Source organism: Dasypus novemcinctus, chromosome 18 (assembly GCF_030445035.2).
Source record: "Dasypus novemcinctus isolate mDasNov1 chromosome 18, mDasNov1.1.hap2, whole genome shotgun sequence".
Taxonomy (NCBI): Eukaryota; Metazoa; Chordata; class Mammalia; order Cingulata; family Dasypodidae; genus Dasypus; species Dasypus novemcinctus.
Genome location: NC_080690.1, coordinates 68246475 through 68270044, shown reverse-complemented (window position 1 = coordinate 68270044; position 23570 = coordinate 68246475). Strand labels below are relative to the sequence as shown.

General features: G+C 59.8%; 1 protein-coding gene across 1 annotated transcript; it reads left to right on the top strand.

The window, feature by feature from the left end:
- The first annotated feature begins 250 nt into the window (after positions 1 to 250).
- Positions 251 to 23247, top strand: NAPA (NSF attachment protein alpha). The gene is made up of 11 exons (XM_004476394.4): positions 251 to 495; positions 9770 to 9849; positions 12521 to 12637; positions 17498 to 17544; positions 18635 to 18712; positions 18882 to 18937; positions 19032 to 19116; positions 19946 to 20050; positions 21128 to 21196; positions 21605 to 21655; positions 22486 to 23247. Exons 1-11 carry the CDS (start codon positions 398 to 400, stop codon positions 22585 to 22587), a joined length of 888 nt encoding a protein of 295 aa, XP_004476451.1. The 5' UTR covers positions 251 to 397; the 3' UTR covers positions 22588 to 23247.
- The last annotated feature ends 323 nt before the right edge of the window (positions 23248 to 23570 follow it).

Below are 23570 nucleotides of genomic sequence, written 5' to 3'. Positions count from 1 at the left end.
GAGGGGCGGCCGCCGGGCGAGGGCTGCTGCTGATTGGTGGAGGAGGAGCCAGGCGAGCACTCGGGGGCGGGCTTTTAGCATTGGGGACTTCGATTAGCTTATGTGGTGTCACGTGGTGAAGTCGTACGCATGCGCTGAAGCTGCAGACGCCGAGTGGGGTTTGCGAGTCATTAGGCGTCGTGCGGCGATTAGCGGAGGCGGGGCCGGCGGGGCGGGTGTCGCGCTCCGCGTCGCGCTGGTTGGTCGGCGCGGGTCACGTGGCGCCGCGCCCCAGGCGGTGAGCGCCGGGGCGACGTCAACGCAGTCCGCTGAGCTCCGCTGTCCCGCCTGGCGCGGCGGGTGCTGAGTCCTGCGAGGGCCCGGGTCGGGCGGTTTGCTCAGCGCCTTTGCGGCCACCATGGACAATTCCGGGAAGGAGGCGGAGGCGGTGGCGCTGCTGGCCGAGGCGGAGCGCAAGGTGAAGAACTCGCAGTCCTTCTTCTCCGGCCTCTTCGGGTAAGAACCGGGCCGAGGGGCCGGCGGGATCTCCACTGCGGGGACGGAGTCGCGGCCTGAGGCGGCGGAGGAGACACGCAGGGCTTGGGCCGAGAGCACGGAGGGGACTCGCGTTGGGACGAGAAGGTCCCTAGCAGCGGCTAGGACACAGGCCGACAGCTAAGGGGCCGGGCCGGGGCGACGCGGCTGAGGAGAGGCCGTCTGAGACGGCGGAGGGGACGTGGAGTGGGGAGACACAGGCCGAAGCGACACCATCTTGCCGCCGCGAAGGGACCCAGGCTGAAGACGGGCCAAGGGGCGGGAGGAAACCTTGGGCCGCGAGAACACGGCCTGAGGCCTCGAAGGGGCCTTGTCCTGAAGAGACGGAGGCAGCAGGACAGGCGGCCGGGTGGAGAAGCCTTTCCGAGCGCCAGGAAGACCCACTTGCCTCATCCCAGGCGGTGTGATGGGACCTGGGCCTGAGGACACCTGCCCGAGGGGCGGACCTTCCTCAGGCCCGCAGTGGTGGATTTATGCGGGCTCTGGGCGATGGGGTGAGGGCTGGTGGAATCTTGACACCAGCCTGGGGGGTCAGGACTAAGGTGATCTTGGAATGATGAGCCCCAGACCGCGGCTGTGAGGGTGCTGGGGTGAGCATTGCCCTGGTTTGTAGTGACTGGTTTAAGGGGGCCTTGTGCTTGAGTGGGATCTGAGTGGAGGAGTCAACTGGGGTGATGGAGTTAAGACTGAGGAACGGGGGACGGGGGGTGTTCCTGGGCTGAAGATCTCAAAGTCAAAGAGCGGTAAGGGGACTGAGAAAACCAAAAAAGGGGGGCGGGCATCCAAGGAGGATAGCTCTGGCATGCTAAGAAGGGAGCCGAAGAAGAGTGGGAGACCACGCACGCCTACAAGGTGCACTTTCATGTTAGGGCGTAAGAGTAACCCTGCTGATCTTTTGAGGAATCTTCCTGGTGTAGGAGTGCGGCAGAGCCCAGGTTTGTGGTGTGGTCTGCTGCTTATTTCGTGACCTGGGTAACTTCCCTGTTAGAGGGGATTGCTGGGAAAACCTTCCTCAGGTTTGCTAGGAGTGTCCTGTAAGAATGTGTGTAAGGTGCTTAGAATTGAGCCCGGTACGTGGCTGAAGTTCCAAAAGTGCTAGCTAGCTTTAGCTAGCGCCTGGAGGGGGCTGGAGGGAACGGAGGTGGGGATCTGCGGGCAGCGCTCTGGGAGCAGTTAAGGGAGCAGAGAAGGGAGAAGCCTGAGCGTGTTAAAGCCCGAGAGGAGCCGAAAGGGAGTGGGGAAGAGCTGTGGTCCAGGCCGCCCCCACACCCCGTCAGGTTAGGGGTGGGGCTTGAGGCGCTGGGCCGAGGAAGCTCTAGAGAGAAGGGAGGGCTGGGGAAGGGGCCTACAGTGACACGGACCTGGAAGGGTGAAGACCTGAAAGGGTGAAGGGAGACAGTTGGGCCAAGAGGAGGCCTGGGAGAGGGACTGTCAGCTTGCAGAGAGTTGAGATGTACTGAAGTGGGGGAAGGGGCCCAGAAGGGAAGGTGGAAGGAGCCACCCCTTGTTACTTGAGTTTCAATAATGTTTAGCAAAAAGAACTTGAAAAAAGTGCTTGAGAAATGCCTGATGTAGAGGAACATCCGGGGCGATGGATTGTACTGATTGTAGGTGAGAATGTTTGATATTAGAGACTGTGAGGAGAAAGAAGGTATGTGTGTTTCTTCTTCAGTCCTTCCTTGAAGTTCAAGTACAGTGTTTTGAAGGACGGGCTGAGCTCAGTTTCAGGTGGCAGTTTTCCTGCGTCGTTCTGGTGTCCAGTCCCTTCAGATGGTGCCTTTGAGTTGTACTTGGAGGGAGCAGCTCAGCCAGGCCAGTCAGAGCCCTTGAGGCACGTGCAGTCTGGTAGGGAAGGCCAGATTAACACCTGCCAAATACCAGAAAGGAAAACCATCAGGTGTAATGAAGGACTAGATTGTGTCGTGCCGGTGAAGTTCCTGAGGTGGGAGGACGCTGCATGGACTGGAGGAAGGCTCTTTGTGAACAGGGCCCTGGGGAGCCCTAGGATTCGCTCAGGGAATGGGGGCTTGGGAGAGAGTTGTGGGCAGTGGGGATAGTGCCAGCAATGGTGTAGCATGAGAGGTGGTTCTGCCCGGAATGACAGGGGAGTCGGGACCAGGGAAGGCTTCCTGGAGGAGTGGCTGGCCAGGCGCTGTAGACGGGAGTTCTGGTGGGGAAATGGCACTTTACATAGAGGGAACAGCTTGGGCGGTGGCCCAGAAGCATGAAGGGCAGTGCATGAAGGTTAAACTACAGCAAGTTCCCAATTTCCCTGCTATTGGAACTTAGAGTAGAATAGGGAGGCTGAGATGGACACAGGGGCGAGGCGGGTTCCAATGGGCCTCAGGAGAAAGGGCTTAGACTGGAGTTGCTGGAGAACGGTGAGGATTTTAACAGGGGCAGGATGGCTTCTGTTTGCCTTTTGGAAAGATGACTGCTGCAGCTGGTGGGGGCTGGATGGGAGGCAGGACACTGTGGCAGCAGTAACAAGAGTGGTAGCAGACCTGTGTCTGTGAGTGCTCCCCCCAAGTCAGACCCGGGCCAGGCCCTTCACCTGCATTCTCTCACTTAGTCCTCCCCAAATCCCTGTGGAGGTAGATCAGTGGAGGCTTCGAGAAGTCAGTTTATGTGCCCCATTGCAGTCTGTAAGTAGGAGGAGAGGCTGCGTGCAAACCCTCGCCTGTCTGATTCCAAAGCCCTTGTGCTTAGCCCTCTGCTGCACTCCGGAGTCTCCTGAAAGCTCGTGCCCACTTCTGGGTTCTACATCGAAGAAGGGTGTTGGCAAACTAGATGTCTAGGGGAGTCCTGGGACCCCCCACCCCACCCCTTACGACAGGGCAGTTTCCCCTTATTTGAAAGGAAGAATGTACATAGTCATCCGAGTTCTTTCTGTCTCCAGGAGGGTGGAGATGACACTCAGAGGGGAGGGAGCAAGGAGAGAGCAGAGGGCACTGGCACCTGCCTGGGAGCCAAGCTAGGGGTCACCGCCTGGGCCTCAGGGCCAGGGGGCAGTCTCTGCTGATCTGAAGTGTGTACATTGAATAGTTTACAACCCACCTTTCCTCAAGGCCCTCGGTGGCCTCTTGGGCCTGGAGAGGGGAGTTTGTCGCTGGGGCTTCTCCCTTCCCCTTCAGGAATCTCAGTGGGGGACCGCCCCCATGGGAGGCTCGCCTGGCTGCCTCATCCAGGCACTAGGGGGCTTTGGAGCAACTGCAGCCCCTGAGGAGATCAGCCCTTCTCAAAACTCCTGTCCTATGCCAGAGCACACCTGAGGTGGGAGAGGGGGAGGTAGGGGAATAGGGGCGTCCCAGAGCTCTGCTCTGGAAGCAGAGGTAGAGCGTTCCCCAGTAAAGCAGTGAGACCCAGGGCTGGAGCAGTGGGGGGTTAGGGGCAGACCGAGGCCACTGCCTTCCTCCTTCCTGCCCAGGGCCCCCTAGGATTCTCCACTGTTCTGTTCCCCAGGGCTCTTCCTCCATCCTAGCATGCCCCCTTCTTCCTTCCCCTAATCCAGAATGAAAACTTCTTTCCACTTGGGTACCAACAAGTATAGGAAGTTCCTTCATCTGTGAAATGAAAATCATAAGAGTTGTTTAAGGAGCAGGGAGACTGTGATTATAAGGTGGTGAGTGCACTCGCCTGACCCCAGTCATATTAATTGCATATTAATTGCATAAGAGTATATTAATTGCTCGATGCTGTCACAGCTGGTGCCTCTGTTGTGATTAGGAATTGTTATTGGAAGTTGAGCTGGAGGTGAGAGGGAAACAGGTGACAAGGCGTTCTGTAGACTGACAGGTGTTCCACAAGATCAAATGTGGGCAAATCAGGTCCTGTTTGAAATGCCCGGCGGCACCAGTACCTCTGAGTCCCAGAGGCCTGTTTGATGAGGGAAGGATCACTGCCAAGGTCAGGGAGGGTTTCCAAGTACCCTGTGGCTTCCAGCCGACTTCCAGCCCAATGCACACAGAAATCCCCATTGCGTTCCTAGGGCTCTGCCGCCTGCCAGGAGCCACCAATGAAAGTTTAGCCTCTCACATCCCGGGTCAGAGCAGAGTCTTTCTTGGGGTGATGCAAGGTTTTCTAGGGGACTCCGGCAGCCATTTCACTGCAATCCAAGGGTTCCTGCCCTTCTGACAGGTGGGAATTTGCTGTTTGGTCATGGGGCTTTTTAGTGCTCTTCCTGCTTGAAAAGTGGCAACTGAGAGGCAAGGGTCTTTCAAAAAAAAATCTCTTAAAAAAACGTGGGGCTGCAATTACGTGTAATCCCTTTGGGGTGCAGAGGGCCATCAGTCTAGGAAATCAGGAGCACCTGCTGGGGCCCTGCCAGGCAGCGAGGGCGGGCGCAGTGCCTGCCTTGGAGCTTCTAGAGGAGAGCTGGGCCAAGCACGAAGTATCACAATAAGGTGGTAAGAGGTGGGGAGTGGGAGGCACGGGGCTCTGAGGCCCAAACAAGGGGCGATCGGCAGCTGACCTGGGGGTGGGGAAGGTAGGGCCCACGGTGAGATTTTGGAGTGGGTAAGCACCTCTAGAATCTGCTGTCTGTGGGGCTCCGATTGATTGAGCGCCTGCTCCCGCACGTCCTTCCGGCACTGAGGTGTGCGGTGTTGCCCATGGGTTCAGGCCAGCAACCAAGGCTGGGGGGCATGGCGCTGGCATGTGAGCACAGAGGCGAGAGTCCCTCCCCGCCACAGTGACTCGAGGAGTCTGCTTTCTAGGGAGCCGGCCGACCTTTCAGCGTGTGTCTCCCCCTTGGTAGAAGAGCCATGCTTGAGCTCCTGCTCCATGCTGTGCTCTCAGCCAGAGAGCAAGTCCACTTCTTTTCTGTCTCAGGAACTCCTCCAGGTCAGCTTTATTGTCTCCATTTTTCAGGGAGAGAAACTGAGGCCCAGGGATTTCCAGCTGCAGGTTACAGTTAGCAAGGGCCGGAGGCTGACTTGAGCGGCTGTTCTGTTTCTGCTCCTCTCCTGCTAGGCTGTCATGGGAGTGGCCTTGATGCTTCCAGAGCTCTCTTTGTTCCTGGGCCCTGTGCAAGCACTGTGGGGAGAGGGGAAGAGCAGAGTGGCACCCAGGCCCAGCTCGCAAGAGCCCAGAGTCCTACAGGTGACGCCCTGGGAAGCCTTGGAGGCAGTGAACGGGTTCCAGGTGCTGGAGAGTAGGGGGGGTGCTGGAGGGACCCCATCCCCACCCCCACAGCCCGGGGTACAGTCAGCTGGAGTGGGAGGCAGGCAACTGCTGCTGCCCTGAGCCGGCGTGGGCCTGAGAACCCGAGCCTGGATTTGTCCCCTGCTCTCTCTGCCTGGGGCACGGCGGGGGCTGGCTGCGCTAAGCCCAGCCCTTGCTGAGAGTTCACTCAGCCCTGCTCCAGCAGAGAGCAGGGTCTCCTTGCTTGTCAAATGAGGAAACCTGAGAAGTGTTGGCTTGCTTGATCCAGAGGAGAGGCTAGAGCAGACGGGGACCTTGACCACCCTCCTCATCTTCAGAAGACTCGGGGATGGGGGTGGAGGGGAGGCCCTCCCAGCTCACAGTGCGTCAGAGGCAGGGCCAAGACTAGCTTCCCAGGGTCCGGAGGCCCATTTCCTGGGCCTGCCACTACCTGGTACATCAGCAGGGGTGATTCCCTTCCCTGCACTCCCAGCTCCTTTGGGCAGAGCCCACGGGCACGGTGGCCGTTGCAGGGGCCAGCCAAGAGGCCCGCCGAGGGTGGATGCTATCTGGAGAACCAGGGCCATCGTCCTCAGTTTGGGGAGAGGCCTGGGACTGAGGCTGTGGCTGTGCAGATGGGCCGGAGGGATCCAGCCTGTCTTTTGAGGCCCTTTAGGGAACTGCAGACCACAGGGGAGGCATGCTTCAGAGCCAGAAAGCACCCCGGAGCCTGGGCAGGCAGGGAGGCCAGGTGGAGACTGCCCCACAGACCCCCAGCCCCTTGGGGAGCCCGTCTGTGCATTCCTGGCAGCACTCACCCCCCTCCATATGGCAGTCCCTGAAAGCTGGCGACTGCTCTTTGCCTGGGAGACCTGAGACTGCATCCTCCGCCTTGAGAGGAAAAGGCAAAGCCGAGTGGGTGACTGCAGACAGCCCTGTGGCTGGCTGGCCCAAGGCAGCACCTTCTTCCCATGTCCCAGCCTTGGGCTGGGACAGGGAAACAGAGGCATCCTCGGTGAAAGTCAGTGGCAAAGGGACAGTCAGCTCTCACGCTGGCTGGACCCAGCACAAAGCAGGTGGCAGAAGGAGAAGGCCTGGCTCCTTCCCCTCGGAGCGCTGGCGCTTTTAGATGGGGAACAGGCGCCGGCGGGCCAGGGCTGGGAATCCAGTAGTAAACACGTGTGTGCAGCAGCGGCAGAGCGGGGGGCGTCTCCCACCTGGCCCCTCTTGCCCGTTTGAAACCTCATGTTGCGTTTGACTAGGTCCTGGCTCCCCAGTATGGGGACACCCAGGCCTGCCTCTCCAGCCTCGTTTCCCACCACTGCCTGCCCCGGAATCACGTCTCTTCCTTGAACCCGCCCGGCCTGTTGCCCTCTCAGGACCTTTGCTCTTGCTCTGTCCTCTGTCTGAACGCTCTTCCTCATTCACGGCAGCCGGGTCCTCCTCTGTGTGCCGCTGTTCTCCCCAGGGTGGTTGCTGGGATGAAAAAGTGACCATGTGAATGGCTTCTCCAGGATCCAGTGGCCCTAAGCAAGTCACTTTCCGTTTTTTGGGACTTGATGCCCATCTCTAATAGCGGCGGGTGGGCCTCCGTTTCTGAAGTGCCTTTCCACTCTAGGGACCTGCCTGTCATCCCGGGAATGTGGAAAAGGCCTGGAGGCCTGAGCAGGCGTTAATCCATCCCCCCCCCCCAGTGCAGACAGGTGGCTCAGCTGTCCTGGGTGCACAGCTCACAGGCTGGGTTTTCTGTGTCCACTCCGACCAGGAGCCGCTGCCTGCTCAGCCTGGGCTCACTGTTCACTGTCCATCCACCCAGCTTTAGGCCTCTCCGTGGGACCTGCTGTTTCTGCTCATCCAGGAGCCCAGGCTTTTTCAGAGAATTCGCAGAGGTGGGAAGGGTGAGCAAGGGGGTCCCTGGGGGGAGGGGCAGAGCTGTGTTTGAGGTCTGTGAATTTGTCGCTTTAAAGGGCAGACCCTCTGGAGGCTTTTTTGCAGTTGAGCCCAGAGGGACTCTTCTGATTTCTCTTCTGCCCGAGCTGGTGAGGCTTCCTCACCCTAAAGGCCAGGAGTGCTCGACCACTGCATGCCAAGCAGGGGCCCTGGCCCGAGGCGCGGGCAGACCGGGGTAAGGCCGCAGACTAGCCAGTGGGCGGGGTGTGCCCCGAGGCCCAGACCAGCCTGGCGGGGCAGGTGTGATTGGGGAGGGGTGCCTGGGGCTGCACAGCCCAGGAGGCAGCACAGACTTCTCATCTGAATTGGAACGGACGCTACACAGTTTGGATTCTGTGGCAGCCGGCTAGCCCCGGGGATATTTGCCTGGCCTGAAGTGGAATTCTCCCACTGGCAGCTGCTTCCCAGTGCATTGTCTAGATCAGGGGCTCTTAACCAGAGATTCGTGAGCTTGAATTGAGATTTTTTTTAAAACCACGTTTTTCTGTGCGGACATGTTGGTGCAGGTGCGGTATCTATTAAATAAGACACAGTATAGCGTGTATTTAGGAATGGATCTGTGGTTTTCACCTGACTGGCAAAGGGGTCTGTGGAAGGAAAAAGGTTAAGGACCCCTGGTCTAGGTCAACCCTCCTCCCCCTTTGCTTGATCATCTGCATCACCTGGGGCCACTGTTAAAAATCCAGCTCCCTGGACGCTCTCTAACCTGAGCCAGCCGTCCAGGGAGTGTGGCTGTGGAGTCTGATTGCCCCGTGGAGCACTAGTACTGCTCTTGCCTTCTGACTGAAGGGCGCTCTGAACATGCTCCCAAAACCCTTCGGGACCCTTCCTCCCCCAGCTGTGGTGTGTGCTAGCAAGTGTCCAGCACGGTCCTGGGGCATTTGACATGGGTAGGGATGGGGCGGTGAAGATGATTTGTGTGGCATTGAATTGGGAAGAGACCCCTCTTCCTTTAAAACAAAAACAGAAATCATCACTGGGCAGTGACAGTGAAGAGAAGTAGCGCCTAAGGGTGAGGTCTTAAGGCAGGCCCCCAGGCCTGAGAGTTCCAGAGCTAAGGCAGCGCTGCCTCAACAGGGTGTTTTTTCTTTAAGGCAGTACTGGATTGAACCCAGGACCTAGTACATGTGAAGGAGGGGCTCAACTACCAAGCTACACCCACTGCGCACCCTTAGCTTCTTACTGTGCCCCACCTGTGTCTCTAGGCCTCTCCTGTGGGACAGTTAGGTTTTGCAGGGTTGTTTTACCATTATAAATGACGCTGTGATAAGTGAACATCTTGGGAGGTTTCCGAGTAGTTCCTTAGGATGAATTGCTAGAAACGTGATTCATTGCTGGGCCACAGGGCCAAAAAGAAATGCTCATGCTTAAACTTACATATATTTTATTGAATAGATAAAACGTGCAGATGGTAAAACATTTTCAGACGGGACAAACAAAGGAAGGTGCACCGTGACCGATCTGCCTCCCACACCTGGCTTCCAGTTCTGCAGACCTCATGTTAGAGAAAATGCGCATCCTGGTTTTGTGTGCATTTTTCCAGAAACAGTGTTTATATAAACGTGTTTCTATTCTCCATGCTCCCATTTTAAGGAAAACAAAACACAAATGGGAACATCTTATACGTACGCTTTAAAATAGTATTCTCTGTGGCTGAGCAATAACCTGTGCACCCAGTCCAGAATTGGTAGTGACCCACATGAAGGGTTGAGAGGCCTGCTGGACAGCTGCAGTGTGCACAGCCCAGGAGTAAGGCCCAGCGGAAGCTACAGGAAGCCACCAGTGGCTCCAGAATGCGTGCAGTCTGTTGGGGAAAAGGGATTCACAGAGTGCTGGGGAGGCATGCCCGCCACGGCGGTCAGGAAGCGGGCGAGGCCAGCAGGGCAGGGGGAGGCCAGCAGGAAGGCAGTGAGCACCCCTGCCCACCCCGTCCTCCCCACTGGAGGGCCCCGGCAGCCAGCCGCGGTAGAGGAGGGCGTGGGAGCCACAGGCCTCTTTTCTGGCCCGCTGGCTTCAGTGGGGAGGTCCTGGGCTGGGGCACACGGCTGGGGTGCACCACTGCTACCGCTGGAGCAGAACATTTCCCTTTTCCTTGATCCCAGACTAAATTGTCTTACCGTTTTTTCCTTTCTTTTTTCTGCAGAGGGTCATCCAAAATAGAAGAGGCATGCGAAATCTACGCCAGAGCAGCAAACATGTTCAAAATGGCCAAGAACTGGAGTGGTACGTGATGGGCACTTGCTTCTCTGGAGAACTCCTCCTTGGTTCTTTCTCCTCTTTATCTTCAGCTTCCAGTCCCAGAGGTGGAAGTCTGGCCTTGCAGTCCCCTCTCTTTTTGTGCCATCTCTGGCATCAGAAACCCTTTGGCCGGCTGTTTGGTCGTTTCGTACCCATTAGGTTATTTTACAGCTTGAGCCATGTGGATTGAAGACAGGGTGAAAAGGGTAGTGAGAAATGGATTACTGAATCCAGATGGACCCCCTTGGATTGATGAGCTAGTTTGTGCTCTTTGAGGGATTTGTCCCTAAATTCCGAATTTAAGGTTTCCCTGAAACTATTCGTTAGTGTTTCCATCAAAGAAATCGAAGTCTGGATTCTGGGGGGATGTTCAAAGTGCTTGCAAGGGGTAATATATTTGGTTTCTACTGGAGGGAACCCAGCCAAGAAGTGCTGCGGGCTGGAGCTGCTCTAACAGTGCTGCCTTCCGCTGGAGTTCTGGGGCCTCTTGCCCACACAGGGCTCTGTGGAGGAGCGATTAGGGTATCATACCATCATGTGAATTAGAGCTGCCTTCTACTGAGCGCTCCTCCGCTCCCAGCGGGCATGGAGCAGGTGGACGATGACAGCCACCCTGAGGGCTGGTGCTGTCACAGTTACCAAGGCTTGGCTCAGCCCCTGGCCCAAGGTGTCACAACCAAGATCCAGGAACCAGGGCTCTGACCTGCCCCTGCTGCTTGCTTGGGCTTTGGAGCCAGCGTGACTCGGGTTTACATCCCAGCTCGGACTAGCTGGGTGACCTTGGGGAAGTCAGTCGACCTCTCTAATCCGTTTCCTTCATATAGTCCAGATCCCGTGGCCCCACAGTGTGGCTTCACAGAGCTCAAGCACCCGGAGCAGGTGGTGCTCCGTGCGTGGTAGTGGCACTGAGTCCTCTTTGTTCCCATTAGCAGCACTGACTCCCACTTTGGAGTAGGAGGCAGAGCTCTCAGAGGACTCAGCCCCACAGATCAGCAGATATCGGGCCCGTCCAGGTGCCCAGCCCTTGCCTCCCAGGAGCACTGACTCCAGGTGGGGAAAGACGCACCGTGGGGGGTGTCAGCATGGTGCTGGACCAGCCTTGCTTGGGCGTCTGTTACTCACTGCGCCGCCTTGAAAGAGGGCGTCCCAGCAGTGCAGCTTCTGAGACACTCAAGACTTTGTCGATGGGCGGAGTGTGTTGGCGTCGTGGGCTCTTTTGACGTGGCTTTGAGGCTTGTGGTAAGACTGCAGTAAAGCTGGCGCATGGTGGAGATCCACTAAGCAGAGGTGGTGTCAAAGAGGTGGAACATCAGTCCCATGGCCTAGAGGGGAAGGTGGGAGAACCAGCCCGCTAAGCCCGGTGGGGGCTGGTTTCCTAATACGGCTTTGAGTGCCAGCAAGATTTGGTCAAGGAAATAAAGCAAGAGGCACGGTGCTGGGATGCAAGAAGGACCTGTGAGCCTCGAGAACAAAGCCTGGGATGGGACCGTGGAGGCAGTCTGGGAAGGCTCAGGGTCACATCAGTTATCATCATTTCCTGAGAATGTTTTCAGGTTCCTAAAAATGAGCAGAGGTTTTCCTGAACTTTCACAAAATACTTTGTGCATGAAGTTAAATGCTGTATGTACTGTTATGCTCCCAAAGAGTAAAATGCATTTATACTTGTCAGAGATGTTGCTTTCCCCTAAAAATGATTGCCCACACCTCCCAGCTATGCAAACAGAAGCTCAAGCCTGTTTCCCCCCTGTGATTGTCCTTATTCTGAGAATTTTGCGTTCAAGATTGAACTCTTAAAAATAATCCAGCAATCCTATATAGTAAAAGCCAGGACAGCTTTCTCTATTCTGTTGCTCAGAAGTTAGTTGACCAGAAGGGGGCGGGATGCTAGGAATTCTGTTGTCAGCCTCAGCTGGAGAAGGAAGGGAAATAACCTGTGTCCTACTTCCGGCCCCGTTTTGTGGGAACAAAATGGCTTGGGGCCCTTGGCAGGTGACCGTGTGCAGGTGTCCTAGGTGGCACCTCACACCTGGGGGCCCACAGAGACTGCACGAGGTAACACGGACAGAGCTAGAGGAGTTGGGGATATTAGACAGGAAGAGCCTCGGGGAGCTGTGGGGAAAGAAATGGACTTTGGAAAGGGAAATGGGATGTAGTTCATCCTAATATCTCCTTTCCTCCCCGAACACCCCCTGCCCTTGCCCCACCCCACCGTTCAGCCTGGCCTTGGCCTTCTAGTGCTAGCGGTGGTTCCATGCTCTGGCTCAAGGTGCCCCTTGGAGGAGCCTCCTCGTGGGTCTTTTGTAGCTCTTGGCTCTGTCTGCCTTCTTGGATCTTTAAAAGCAGTGGCTGGAAATGTTGCCAAAGACCGGGGTTTGGGATGTGGGATCTTTGCTGGGCACACCCTGGCTCTCTCTCTCCTCCCCTGGGGCTTCTCTGCCAGGCAGCTCCCTACCCCCCCGCAGCACCCAAGAGCCTTGTCTTCGGGAACAGGAGACCTGAGGTCTGGGCCTTGACCATGACTCACCCGGCCTGTGATTTCCTCTCCTGGGGACTGTTTTTGCAGTCTTGAGGGCGTAACCCATTCCAGGGCAGTGTCTCGGTGGCTTTCTGAAGCATGGAGCCCCGCTAAGACCGAATTCACTCTTTTCTGTTTCAGCTGCTGGAAACGCTTTCTGCCAGGCAGCCCAGCTGCACCTGCAGCTCCAGAGCAAGCACGACGCTGCCACCTGCTTCGTGGACGCCGGCAACGCGTTCAAGAAGGCCGATCCCCAAGGTGCGGGGGCGGGGGGCCTCCTGGGGCCACTGCCTGGAGTGGCAGCCAAGTGCTCTCGAGATGCAGCCTCAGGTTTCTTCATGGCTCTGTTTTTTTCCAGTGGCCGAAATGCAGATAGGCTGGCAGGGAAGCACACCGAGTGTTAACTTCAAAATTGGCTCTCTTCCGGTTGGCACTTCCCTCCCTCCAAGCCCGCCTCCCCCATATACATCGTATGTGCAGCTGATCACTCCCTTCCCTCAGCCTGGGGAGCATTTGGGAGTGGGAGTTAGATTCCAGACCCGTCGCATGCCAGGGAGAAAGGAAAAATCTGTTCTGTTGTCAGAACCCCAGGCGGCAGCGGTGGGGGCGGGGGGGCGGGTGCACGTTACGACCAGCCAGGTAGGAGTTGCTGCCAAAAAAGGAACGGAAATTATGCTAACCTGGCTTCTCCACACCCTGGGGAAAAACCAGAAAGCCAGCCTGAGATATAGTTGCCAGAGAACAAGTCACTTAAAATGAGAGCCTGTTGGGGGCTGAAGCCCAGTGTGGGACTGGCTCAGAGCGAGAAAACCTTTCATCCCCCTGGACTCGTCCTGAAATCTTATCCCAGGGGGTTCCCGACTCTTGAGTTTCATGGGCAAGAATTTAAATTTTTTAAAAAAATTTTGGTGCCAGGCAGGTTGCTAACTCTTCATCTTAGTAAGGCAAGACATTGAAAACCAGTGACCATCCACAGTCATTATTTTCTTCTAAGAGAGAGGAGAAGAAGTGGGTGTTAAACAGATGTGTAACCTTGGAACGAGAACCTGTCCGGCTCCAGAGAGGGCAGCCTGCGCAGCGCACTGAGGCTTCTCCAGGGACTGCCGCGCCCTGGGCCCCACCCCAGCGCTGCAGATGCCAGCCTGCGATTACCGGGGACAGTCAGTTCCCAGGCACGCTCTTCCCGCAACTCCCTCCCAGGTGTCTGTAGGTGGGTCAGGTGCGGGCTCAGGCCTGGGAGCAGCTCGGGCCGGCTGGGCCGTCACCCCCACGTGAGGCTGAGCGTGCCTGGCTGCCTGCGCCGGCCCAGAGAAGCTGTGTGGATGTCGCGATGATTGCGCAGGGCAGGCCTGGGTTTGTTTTCAGCGTGAATCACCCAGGGGAGCCTCCACGCCCCCCACCCCTCCCCTCTGCCTTCCCTTCTGGTCCCTGGGGACCCGGTTGGCCTGGAGATGTCTCTGCACTAGCATCAGTGAAGTTCAGCTGCTGCTCCAGAGTGACCGGAAGGACTTTTTGGGCTCCAGACAGGGTGATAACGTGCACAGTGCCATGTGCTCTTTAAACAAACCCCAGAGCTCCCCGGGGACAGGACCTGCTTGGCATCGAGCTGTTGTCCTGCTCTCTGCAGGCTGTGCACCGGCACCAAGGCCTGGGGCTGCTGTAGGTGTAGCGCGTCCCTGGCCTTAGGAAGCCGTGGGGGGGTGTAGGGTCCCAGGCTGGTGGGGAAGCACTAAGTAGTCAGAGCGGAGCGGAGTTGCTCTGTGTGAGCGAGGCGAGCGCACCGCGGGGCTGGAGCTAGTTGCCCTGGGAAGGGGCATGTGGAGGTGGGGCTTGGCTGACCCTGAGGGAGCCGGAAGAGTGGTTGTGCAGAGGAGAAGCTGATTTACCCAGAGCTGAGGAGTGGAGGCCTTGGCCAGAGCCCCAGGCCCTGGTGCTGAGCCGGGAGGGTGCTGGAGCAGCGCCCCAACCCCGCCAGCCACGAGAGCACCAGCTCCATCCCCAGCCCAGCACTGATGTCTCCCAGCCAGGGGCAGGCCAGCCGGGGGTGGGGGAGAAGGCACATTGGCACCAGGGGTGACAACTGCCTTGTGTCTGGAAGCAGTCGGCTTTGCCAGGGCATTCAGCGGCAGCTGTGTGCTGGCACAGCGGGCTGAGCACGTGGTGTGGACACTAGCCACCCCTTAGGACCCAGCACATGTGCTTAACGTTGCCAAGCCTCCACTTTCTCACCCAGTAAAGCAGGAAGATGAAGTGAGGGTGGGCGCAGCTCTGCCCAGGGGGACCCGCTGGGGGACGCATGTCAGGGAGGAGACATACAGGGAGGGGCCCTTGGCCTGGAAGGTCCCCTCACAGCCGCCGGAGGGGAGGCCAACTTGGAACCCTGCCCAGCGTCCCTGAGCAGGTGGCCTCCCTGGGTCCCTCCCCTGTCCCTGGCTGCCTCACCCGCCACAGTGGCCAGTGCCAAGTGCAAGTGCTGCTGAGGCTTGCTAGGGATCCCACCCCCCTCGCTGCCCTGTCTTAGTGGGGCTGGGGGCAGGGCTGGCTGCTGCCCTTGGCTGCCCTGGAGGCAGAGGATGCCTACAGCTGTCGGTGTGTCCTCAGAAGTCCCCCGCCATGACCTTGACCACTCTGTGTGGACCCAGGACAGGGAGGCAGATTAAATGGGCAGGGCCCCACTTCTGCCCTCAGCTGCCTTTTACTGGCACCTACTGTATACCAGACACTTAGCATGGTCTTAACCCATTCAGCGTCCTCCTCAGCTCCTGCAGGTTGCCTTGGAACAGAGGACGAAGCAGCCTAAGTCCTGGAGGCCGATGGGGGGGGCCTCAGCCAGGGACAGATAAGGAGCTTGGCACCCCAGGGGAGTGGCTGCAGCGGGCGCCACTGTGGCTGGAGCAGGACTGGGTGGAGGGCCCCGCACGGCCACTCGTTCCCTGTCTCCCAAAGGCGGCGCCTCCCATATTCTGTGGACCCCAGTCCTCCCATCGGAAGCTCAAGACCTGGGCTTGGATTAGCCTCGCAGCCCTGCAGCCCTGCAGCCCTGCACCAGCTCTGGCTGGTTCTGCGGGGAGGATGGAGGCAGGCCAGGAGCACTGCGCCCCGGGCCAGGGTGTTCGGGTTTTGTTCTGTCTCCCTCTTGGCTGTGCCGCAGGACTTTTCTCTGAAGGGCTCTAGGGGCCCACAGTGTTACAAGACGTCAGCACCTAGTCTGGGGGAGCTGCGGGCCAGGGTGCAGGAGCGTGGAGTAGGGGCAGGGGCCTGGACACCATGGATCCATGTCGGTCCCAGGGGTAAGCCCTCCTCCCTCAACCCCTCCAGGACCGCTGCGGGGGGAGCTGCCAGCCTCTCTCCACTGTTAACCCTCCAGAGAGCAGCCTCTGCCACCTCTGCCTTCCAGGTGCCAGGCTGGGCCTCCTGGGCCCTCCGACCAGGAGAGGGAGCCAGTGAGTAGCAGGCAGCCCAGGGCGCCTGCCTGGCCCCCTCTCGTCCTGGTGGAGGTGGAGGACGAGGCGTGGCGTGAGCGGTGCAGAACCCCCTGTCCAGCCCTTCTCCAGCCTGCAGGCAGGGAGGCTGGCTTCCGGCTCTAATTCTTGTGCTGTGTTTTCTCCCTTGCCTCCTCCCCCTTCCCTTTTCTCCTTTCCTCTTCCCTCCTGTCTAGGCTTCCAGCTGTCGCTCCCAGAACCTTAACGGGTGTACACCCTCTGAACCTTTTTCAGCTCCCCAGAGGCCTTTGAGAGTTGAACAAAACTCACAGAATCTCCTCTCCCAGAGACACCCACTTTTTTTTTCAGGTTTATTTATTCCTCCCCAATCCCTCATTGTTTGCATTCGCTGTGTCTGTTTGTTGTGTGCTGGTCTTCTCTTCTTAGGAGGCACTGGGAACCGAATCCGGGGCCTCCCATATGGGAGGGAGACACCTAATCGCCTGAGCCACCTCCACTTCCCGAGACACCCACTTTCTGCATGTAAATTTAGGGAAGTTCATGAGTTCCCTGAAAGCCCTGCCTCATGCCCAAGGTTAAGAGCCTCCAGCCAGATGTCTCCAGGAAGGGAGTTGTGTCCCAGCCAGATGGTCAGTCCTCGAGGGCAGGCCTGGGCCTGGCATCTCCATAGCGTTCTCCGTGCTGGCTGTGGGTCCTCAAAAACGCCCTGGACTTGAGGGGTCAACCCTGAGGCCTTCCCCAGCCCAGAGCCCAGGCTCTTGACCTTTCCTCCACCTCCCCCTGGTCCACCTCCCCAGCTCCACTCTCCTGAAATGCATTTCAATGTGCTATTTTTTAAAATCCATCCTGAGAGCTCCTTTCTGTCTGCTGTAAAATGCCTCCCACTCACGCTTTTCTCTCTTCTCCAAATAACTTGTCAAAAAAAAAAAAAAGCCTTTTCCAAATTTAAAATTTTGCAAGAGATAGTACAACAAAGGTAGGCCAAGTCTCCCTGGAGTCATATGGCTGATGTGGCTTTCGTGGCAAGCCCTGTGGTTTGCGAGGAGCCACGGGAGGCAGTGCCAGGTTAAGACCCTCCCGGGAGCGCACAGCTGGGGCCCGACGCCGAGATGTGGGCACAGGAGGCCGGGGAAGATGCCAGGCTGGAAGGGCCTTGTGTTCGGTCACCCAGCCCCTGCCTTCCGGAGACTAGAGGCCAGACGTGGGTAGGGCGGGACGCTCCTGCTTCCTCCCAGTCTGCCTGGGCGGGCTGGGCCGCTGCTGGCCCCGGCAGCAGCTCTGGGCTTTGGGAGTGGGCTGGCAGTTCTGGCTCCAGACACCCCCGTCAGAACCTGGCTGTCAGCCTGACCCCGTGCTGCCTCTGCCCTGTCCCAGAGGTTGCCGGGAAGGTGATGACATCGCGGCAGCTCAAGGGAGAAGGCAACACATGAGCAGGGCTCTCTCCCCAGCCAAAAGGTGTGCCCAGCAAGTCACAGTCTGCAGAAGAAATGGGCCTCGCCGAGCCCCGGGGTGCAGGGGTTCCGTCACCTCTCCTCCCAGCCCTGCAGCTGCCGAGCCCCGGCAGCTCCAGGGTGCCCCCTGCGCTCTCCTGCCCCTGCATTGTCCTCTTACCCAGGTTTGGCTGCAGGGACTTCATTTTCTTATCCCGCCCCCCACTCCCTCTTTCTCTCCCCAGAGGCCATTAACTGCCTGATGAGAGCAATCGAGATCTACACAGACATGGTAAGCCTTCTTGCTCGTCCTGTCCTCCCTGCCAGCCGCGGGCCCAGCCGCCTGCCTCCTGGCAGCAGCTCCTGGCACACCCGTCCAGCCCCTCCCACGCCCTGCATCCAGCCTCTCCAGAGGCCGTCACTCTCCACTTTTAAAAGTAACAGTTACGGTGGGCAGGGGCACCCAGTGCTTTCCCTCTTGACCAGCCCTTTCCCACCAAGGGTCCCGTTTGATTAGCTGCCTGCCCTGCCCTGCCCTGCCTCAGCCGGGGCTCCACCTGCTCTTGGCCTTGACCTCCTCACACCACACCGGTCTCCCAGGCCTCTCCTGGGGCAGGTGGGAGGAGTAACGAGAAGGGTAGGAGCAGCCCTTTCCTGCGCCCCCTGGGCCGGGACTCGATCTTCCCCTGCAGCAGCCCTGTGAGGTGGGCACTGTTGTTACCTCGCTGTCCAGTCGAGGAAAGGGGGCTCCGGGCACTTGACTTGCCCAGGGACAATAAACGGCTATAAACGATAGTCACTGAGACCAAAACTAGGTCTGGCCGAGCACATCCGAGGCCTTCGCCACCTCAGATCCGAGGGCTGGCCCTGGAGGACCCGCTCTGTGCGATCGCGTCACTGGTGGGGGCGGGTGGGCAGCGTGTCTTGAGACCTCCCTGGGGACAGCACCAGGAGGACCCAGGGAGGGCTGGGGGCAGGTGGTGTCCCCCGGAGCACCAAGGCTCGCAGGCCTGGCACCTCCAACGCCGAAGACCAGGTGCCTTGGGCTGTGCGTGGCCCTCTCGGGACTGTCTGTCGAGGGCCCCCTCTGCACCAGGGCCTGCGCCAAGGGCCTCTCACATGTTAGTTCGTGTGCAGGATGGGAGCCCAAGCCTGACACATAGTGATTTGCTCGAGGCCGCCTGGCTAGGGTGCCACCCCACGCCCGCACTCTACTCCTGAGCCCGCCCTCGAAACCCTGCGCCCCTTGTCCCCTCTGCTGCCCCCCTCACCCCACAGGTGTGGCTGAGGGGCAGTCTCGCCAGCTCGTTGGGACCTGAAGGGTGGGGTGGGGCCTGTGGGACGTCCCTGGTCACCACCTGCTGCTCCCGTGTCCCATCCAGGGCCGATTCACGATCGCAGCCAAGCACCACATCTCTATTGCCGAAATCTACGAGACGGAGCTGGTGGACATCGAGAAGGTCAGCAGGCAACTGTGGGGGCTGCCGGGGCACGCAGGGGGCGCAGGCTTCTCGCTGTCCCCTGCACCCCCTTGGGTCTTTGGGCAGCCGAGCAGCGGGGCTGGGGCGTTGGGTGCTGGCCCCGCCTCCTCCCTGCCCAAGCCCACACCTCTCCCCCCTCGTCCCCCAGGCGATCGCCCATTACGAGCAGTCGGCAGACTACTACAAGAGCGAGGAGTCCAACAGGTAACAGGCCCAGCAGGTACCTGCCGTCTGGCACCTGGGGGACCCTGGGGAGGCTGCAGGCCCTGCCACCGCTCACGCCCCCTCCCCTGTGCAGCTCCGCCAACAAGTGTCTGCTGAAGGTGGCCGGCTACGCAGCCCAGCTGGAGCAGTACCAGAAGGCCATCGACATCTACGAGCAGGTGGCTCCGGGCCCCTCTGTAGCACCGCACACCAGGGCCCTTCCCCGTCCCACCCCCACCTTGTCCTCGTCCTCTCCGTCTCTTGCTCCTTCCCTCTGCTTCCCTATGGCCCTGTCATCCCCTCTCTCCTTGTGCTCGGCCAGCTAAAATGCTGTCTCCACCCACTGCCCCTTGAAGTGGGGAGGTGTCCTTGCCCCCTGCCCACATCCTGTCACTCCCATGTCCCCTCGGAGAGAGCTTCCCAGACAGCCGCAGAGTGACAGAGCTGGGAGGGAACGGAGATGGCCGAGGCCCGGGGAGCGGGGCCCTCCTCCACGGAGGGAGGGAAGGGTGGGTGCCCATGAGGCCCAGGCTCCCTGCTGCTGTGTGCGAGGGCTGGGGGGACCGGAGCTGTCCTGGGCTGCTCCTGGCCGGGAGACAGGCAGGCAGCTGGCCCTGGGGGAGAGCGAGCGGGCGGGCGCCGCCTCTCATGTTCGTGTCGTCTGCTGCCCCTGCCCACTGGGGCGCCAGCCTCTCGTCGGTCCCCACAGTGGGGCCGCCTCCGCCCCACCCTCTCGGGTGTCTCGGGAGCCCACAGCCACCTGGCTTCGGCCCTAGCAGCGCCCTACCCCTTTTGCCTTCCCAGCCTGGTCCTCGCTCACTCGCTGTCCCCTTGCCAGCCTTCCCAGGGCTAATCCCTGGCCTGCCTGCCCTTGGGGTTTCAGGGAACTGCCTTGACTGCCGGACCTGAACCCAGCCCCCCTCCCCGCTGGGCCGCAGTGCCTGGCAGGCAGCCCCGCCCCTCAGCTGCCTGACCCCAAGCTCACGGCGCCCCTCCGCATGGCCACAGGTGGGGACCAACGCCATGGACAGCCCCCTCCTCAAGTACAGCGCCAAAGACTACTTCTTCAAGGCCGCCCTCTGCCACTTCTGCATCGACATGCTCAACGCCAAGGTGAGCCCAGGCCCAGGGGCCCTGCGTGGAGTCCACCTGATGCCACTTGCTCGTGGGCCCTGCTGCCTCACCCACACCTTGGACCTGGTGGCCTCCAGGCAGGATGCGCTTGTTCTCACATGGTGTGGCTCAGTCTTGGCACCACCTGCCTGGCCCCAGGAGCGCTGGGGTTTCAACTCTTGGCCTGCTGCGCCAGGAAGGGTATCAGCCTCTTTCTTCCCAAGGGAGCTTTTGGAATCCCTAGTGCACCCCCACGAAGTAGGCGCCATCGTCACCCTGTGTACAGGTGCAGATGCTGAGGCAGGCACGAGAGTGCTTGCTCAAGGTCTCATGACCAGTAAACTGCTGCCACAGGATTTCACGTCTCCCAAGTTCATGATTTTAACCTTTCCATGCCCATCCCACTTTCATAGTTTCTTGGCAAGAGAAAAGGGGGTCACTGTTGGGCAGGGGGCAGGGTTGGCCGACAGGAAGGCGTTAGAGTCGCCATTTGATATTGATTGGCCAGAGCTTACTGTCGGGGCCCTGCAGAGGGAGGGGCCAGGATTCCCTGGTTGTCTCTAGCTGCCCCGCCCCCAGCCTCAGTGCCCCCAAAGCTGAATGAAAACTCCCTGTTCCTTTTCTGGGCATCTGGCCAAGCAGCTAGGGACTCAGATTCTGGTGACAGGCTGGGTGCACATCCCTGCCCCGCCACTTACCTGTGTCCTGCGCAGCCCCAGCCCCTCTGGGCTTCTGCGCTTTAAAGCTGGGATCACCATCGTTTGGCCCTCACAGGGTGCTCACGCAGACTAAGCACAGTCCCACGTGAAGCGCTCGAGCCAGGCAGCTGGCATCACCTGCCCACCCTTGTGAGCCAGGCTGGAGGAGGAGGGCCCAGCACGGAGAAGGCCTTGGGAAACCTTCCCTGCCCCAGCAGCTGCCTCTGGAGCCGGGCCTGTGCTGAGCTCAGCGCCATGGGGCACTGCCAGGCACTGCCAGGCACAGAGCCAGGGGACCATAGAGGCAAGGGGACAGGTGCAAGGGTCCCCGGCTGCCAGGCTAGTGCGCTGACAGCCCCTCCCTCTGCCTGCCGCTCAGCTAGCTGTCCAGAAGTACGAGGAGCTGTTCCCTGCTTTCTCTGATTCCCGGGAGTGCAAGCTGGTGAAGGTGAGTGGGGCTGGGGCAGTCGCACCCCCTTCCTCTGACCCCTTCCAAACCTCTGGCCCTGGCGTGGGGTGGCCGGGAGCTGGGGCTGGGGAACCTGGAGGCCTGGTTGTTAGAATCACTGAGATTTGCTCGGGTTCGCACAGGTTTCTTTGATTTCTGTGTTTTTCATCTTCTTCCATTTGATCTCTGTTTTCTCGAGAAAAGTACGGCTCAGGCTATGCTGGGGCTAAGGGCAGAACTGGGAGTGTTCTGGGGTGTGCCACCCCAAGGTGTGTGCGTCCCTGAGGTGGTTGTGCGCGGGATCCCCCAGTGCCCACCCACCCAGACAGACAGCATGTGCTTCAATCTAGCAGAGTCATGCCTCGGGCCAGCCAGGGTCCCCAACCCCTGCTTGCCATTGTCTTGCAGAAATTGCTAGAAGCCCATGAAGAGCAGAACGTGGACAGCTACACTGAGGCGGTGAGTGCTCTGGGGTGCCAGGTTTCCCCGTGTTGCAGATGACACAGACTGAGAGGCCACGTGCTCATCCTTGGCCCTCATGCCCCCCTGCCTGCCCCTGAAGGCCCAGGTCTTTGCACCCCTCGGAGTCCTCGAGGTCCATCTCATGCCTAGCACTTGGGGTGACCCAGAAGAGCAGGTTGGGGAGGGAAGTGCGAGGTGTTGTATCACCCCCTGCCCCCGTGGGCCGGCAGGAGAGGAGGGTGGAATGGGGAGCTGGTGCGGGCAGGCGGCATTGGAGGGCCCATCCCTTCAGCACAGCTTCTCTGATCCGGCTGCCCCTTGCAGATGTTCCTCCCTCTCCTTATTCTGTTTGGAACATTCTGGAATTCAGTTGTGTCCGGATCCTGTACTCTAGACTGAATCTGTCCAGCACATCTCTCTCCCTGGGTGCCTCCTCAGGAATTAATTGTAAGCCCTTAAACAAGGACAGAGGCCCAACCCCTCAGCTCCATCCTGCCCGCAGGGTTAGATATTGGGGTTCAGCCAAGGAAGCGCTGAGATGAGGGGGCGTGGCAGGGCCGGAGGCTCCCGCTCCGGGCGGGCCTTCTCCACACGTGCAGGCCTGCGCCTCCCCTCTGCAACGAGGAAGCTGGACTTTTTGTCAGGCTACATTTCCCCCCCAAAGGCAGTCACTCCCCAGATAGTAGAGCGAGAGGGGCCCTGCTGTGGCTGGCTCCGCCCTCCCCCTGCTCCTCCCCAGACACATTTTGGAAGTCTTGGGCCTAGAGTGCTGGCTCGGGCGGCCAGGGGGCCAGGCATGGGCCGCGCTCACCCAAGCTGTGCCGCAGGTGAAGGAGCACGATGCCATCTCGCGGCTGGACCAGTGGCTCACCACCATGCTGCTGCGCATCAAGAAGAGCATCCAGGGCGACGAGGAGGACCTGCGCTAAGCCCCGTCCACCCTGTCGGCCCCCGGCCTCCCTGCCCACGCTCGCTCCCAGCCCTGCGCCCTCCCGAGAGGACCAGGCCTGAGCCCAGGGGCTGGGGCCGCCCGATCTCTCCTCCACCCGCGAGGCGTCTGCAGGGCAGAGGAGGCGGGCGGCGTGGGCTCTGCGCTGCTTCTGTGCTGCCAGAGGCCGGGGCCTGCGCGCTGGACAGTCACCCCTGTTCTTGCTGTCGCGTCCCTCACCCCTGCCCATTTATTTAAGCCCCCAGTGGCGCTCTCCTCCACCCTCAGGAAGCCAGCTGGTGAAGGCCTCCGTGCCGGCCGTGCGGCAGGGCTTGGGGTCGGCGCCAGCGCCTGGTCCCCGATCTCCACACCAGCTGAGCGGCCGGGTGGCTTCTGGCCCTCAGTTTCCCGCCAGCCCATCTCTGAGCACATGGAGCCACCGAGATCTGCCCTCACCGCTGGGGCAGGGCTCTCCCCCTTCAGCACCAGGAGCCCCCGGCCTCCCGCAGCCCCGACCGCTCAGGTTAGACCCCCCAGGTCCTGGAGCTCAGAGGGATGTTCCTGTCCCCATTCCCCGTGTCTGTGCCTCCCCTCACGCTTCGGGGTTCCGTCAGTTGGAAGCTGCAGCTGGCCCAAGAGAGAATAAAAAACAACACTTTGGCATGGGTCTCTTCCTCGGCAGCCCCCACCCACGGGCTCGGCCACTCGCCTTCCCGGCCCTCCTGACCTCCCCTTGGGGTTCCAGGCACCCCTGGGGTCAGGCTTGACCAGGAGACCTGGGCGGTAGACCCCAACATGCCGGGCTGGGGAGGAGCTGTGGGCGTGGGAGTCCAGGCCTCTGGGCCTGGGTGTCCTCGCCTGGGGTAACGGGTGGAATCTGGAGAACCCAGGGTGGCTATGAACTGCTTCGAGCCAGGGGCGGAAGAGGCACGCTGAACCCCATCCTCGCCCCGTGTCCACTTCTCCCTGGAAGGAAGCCTAGCC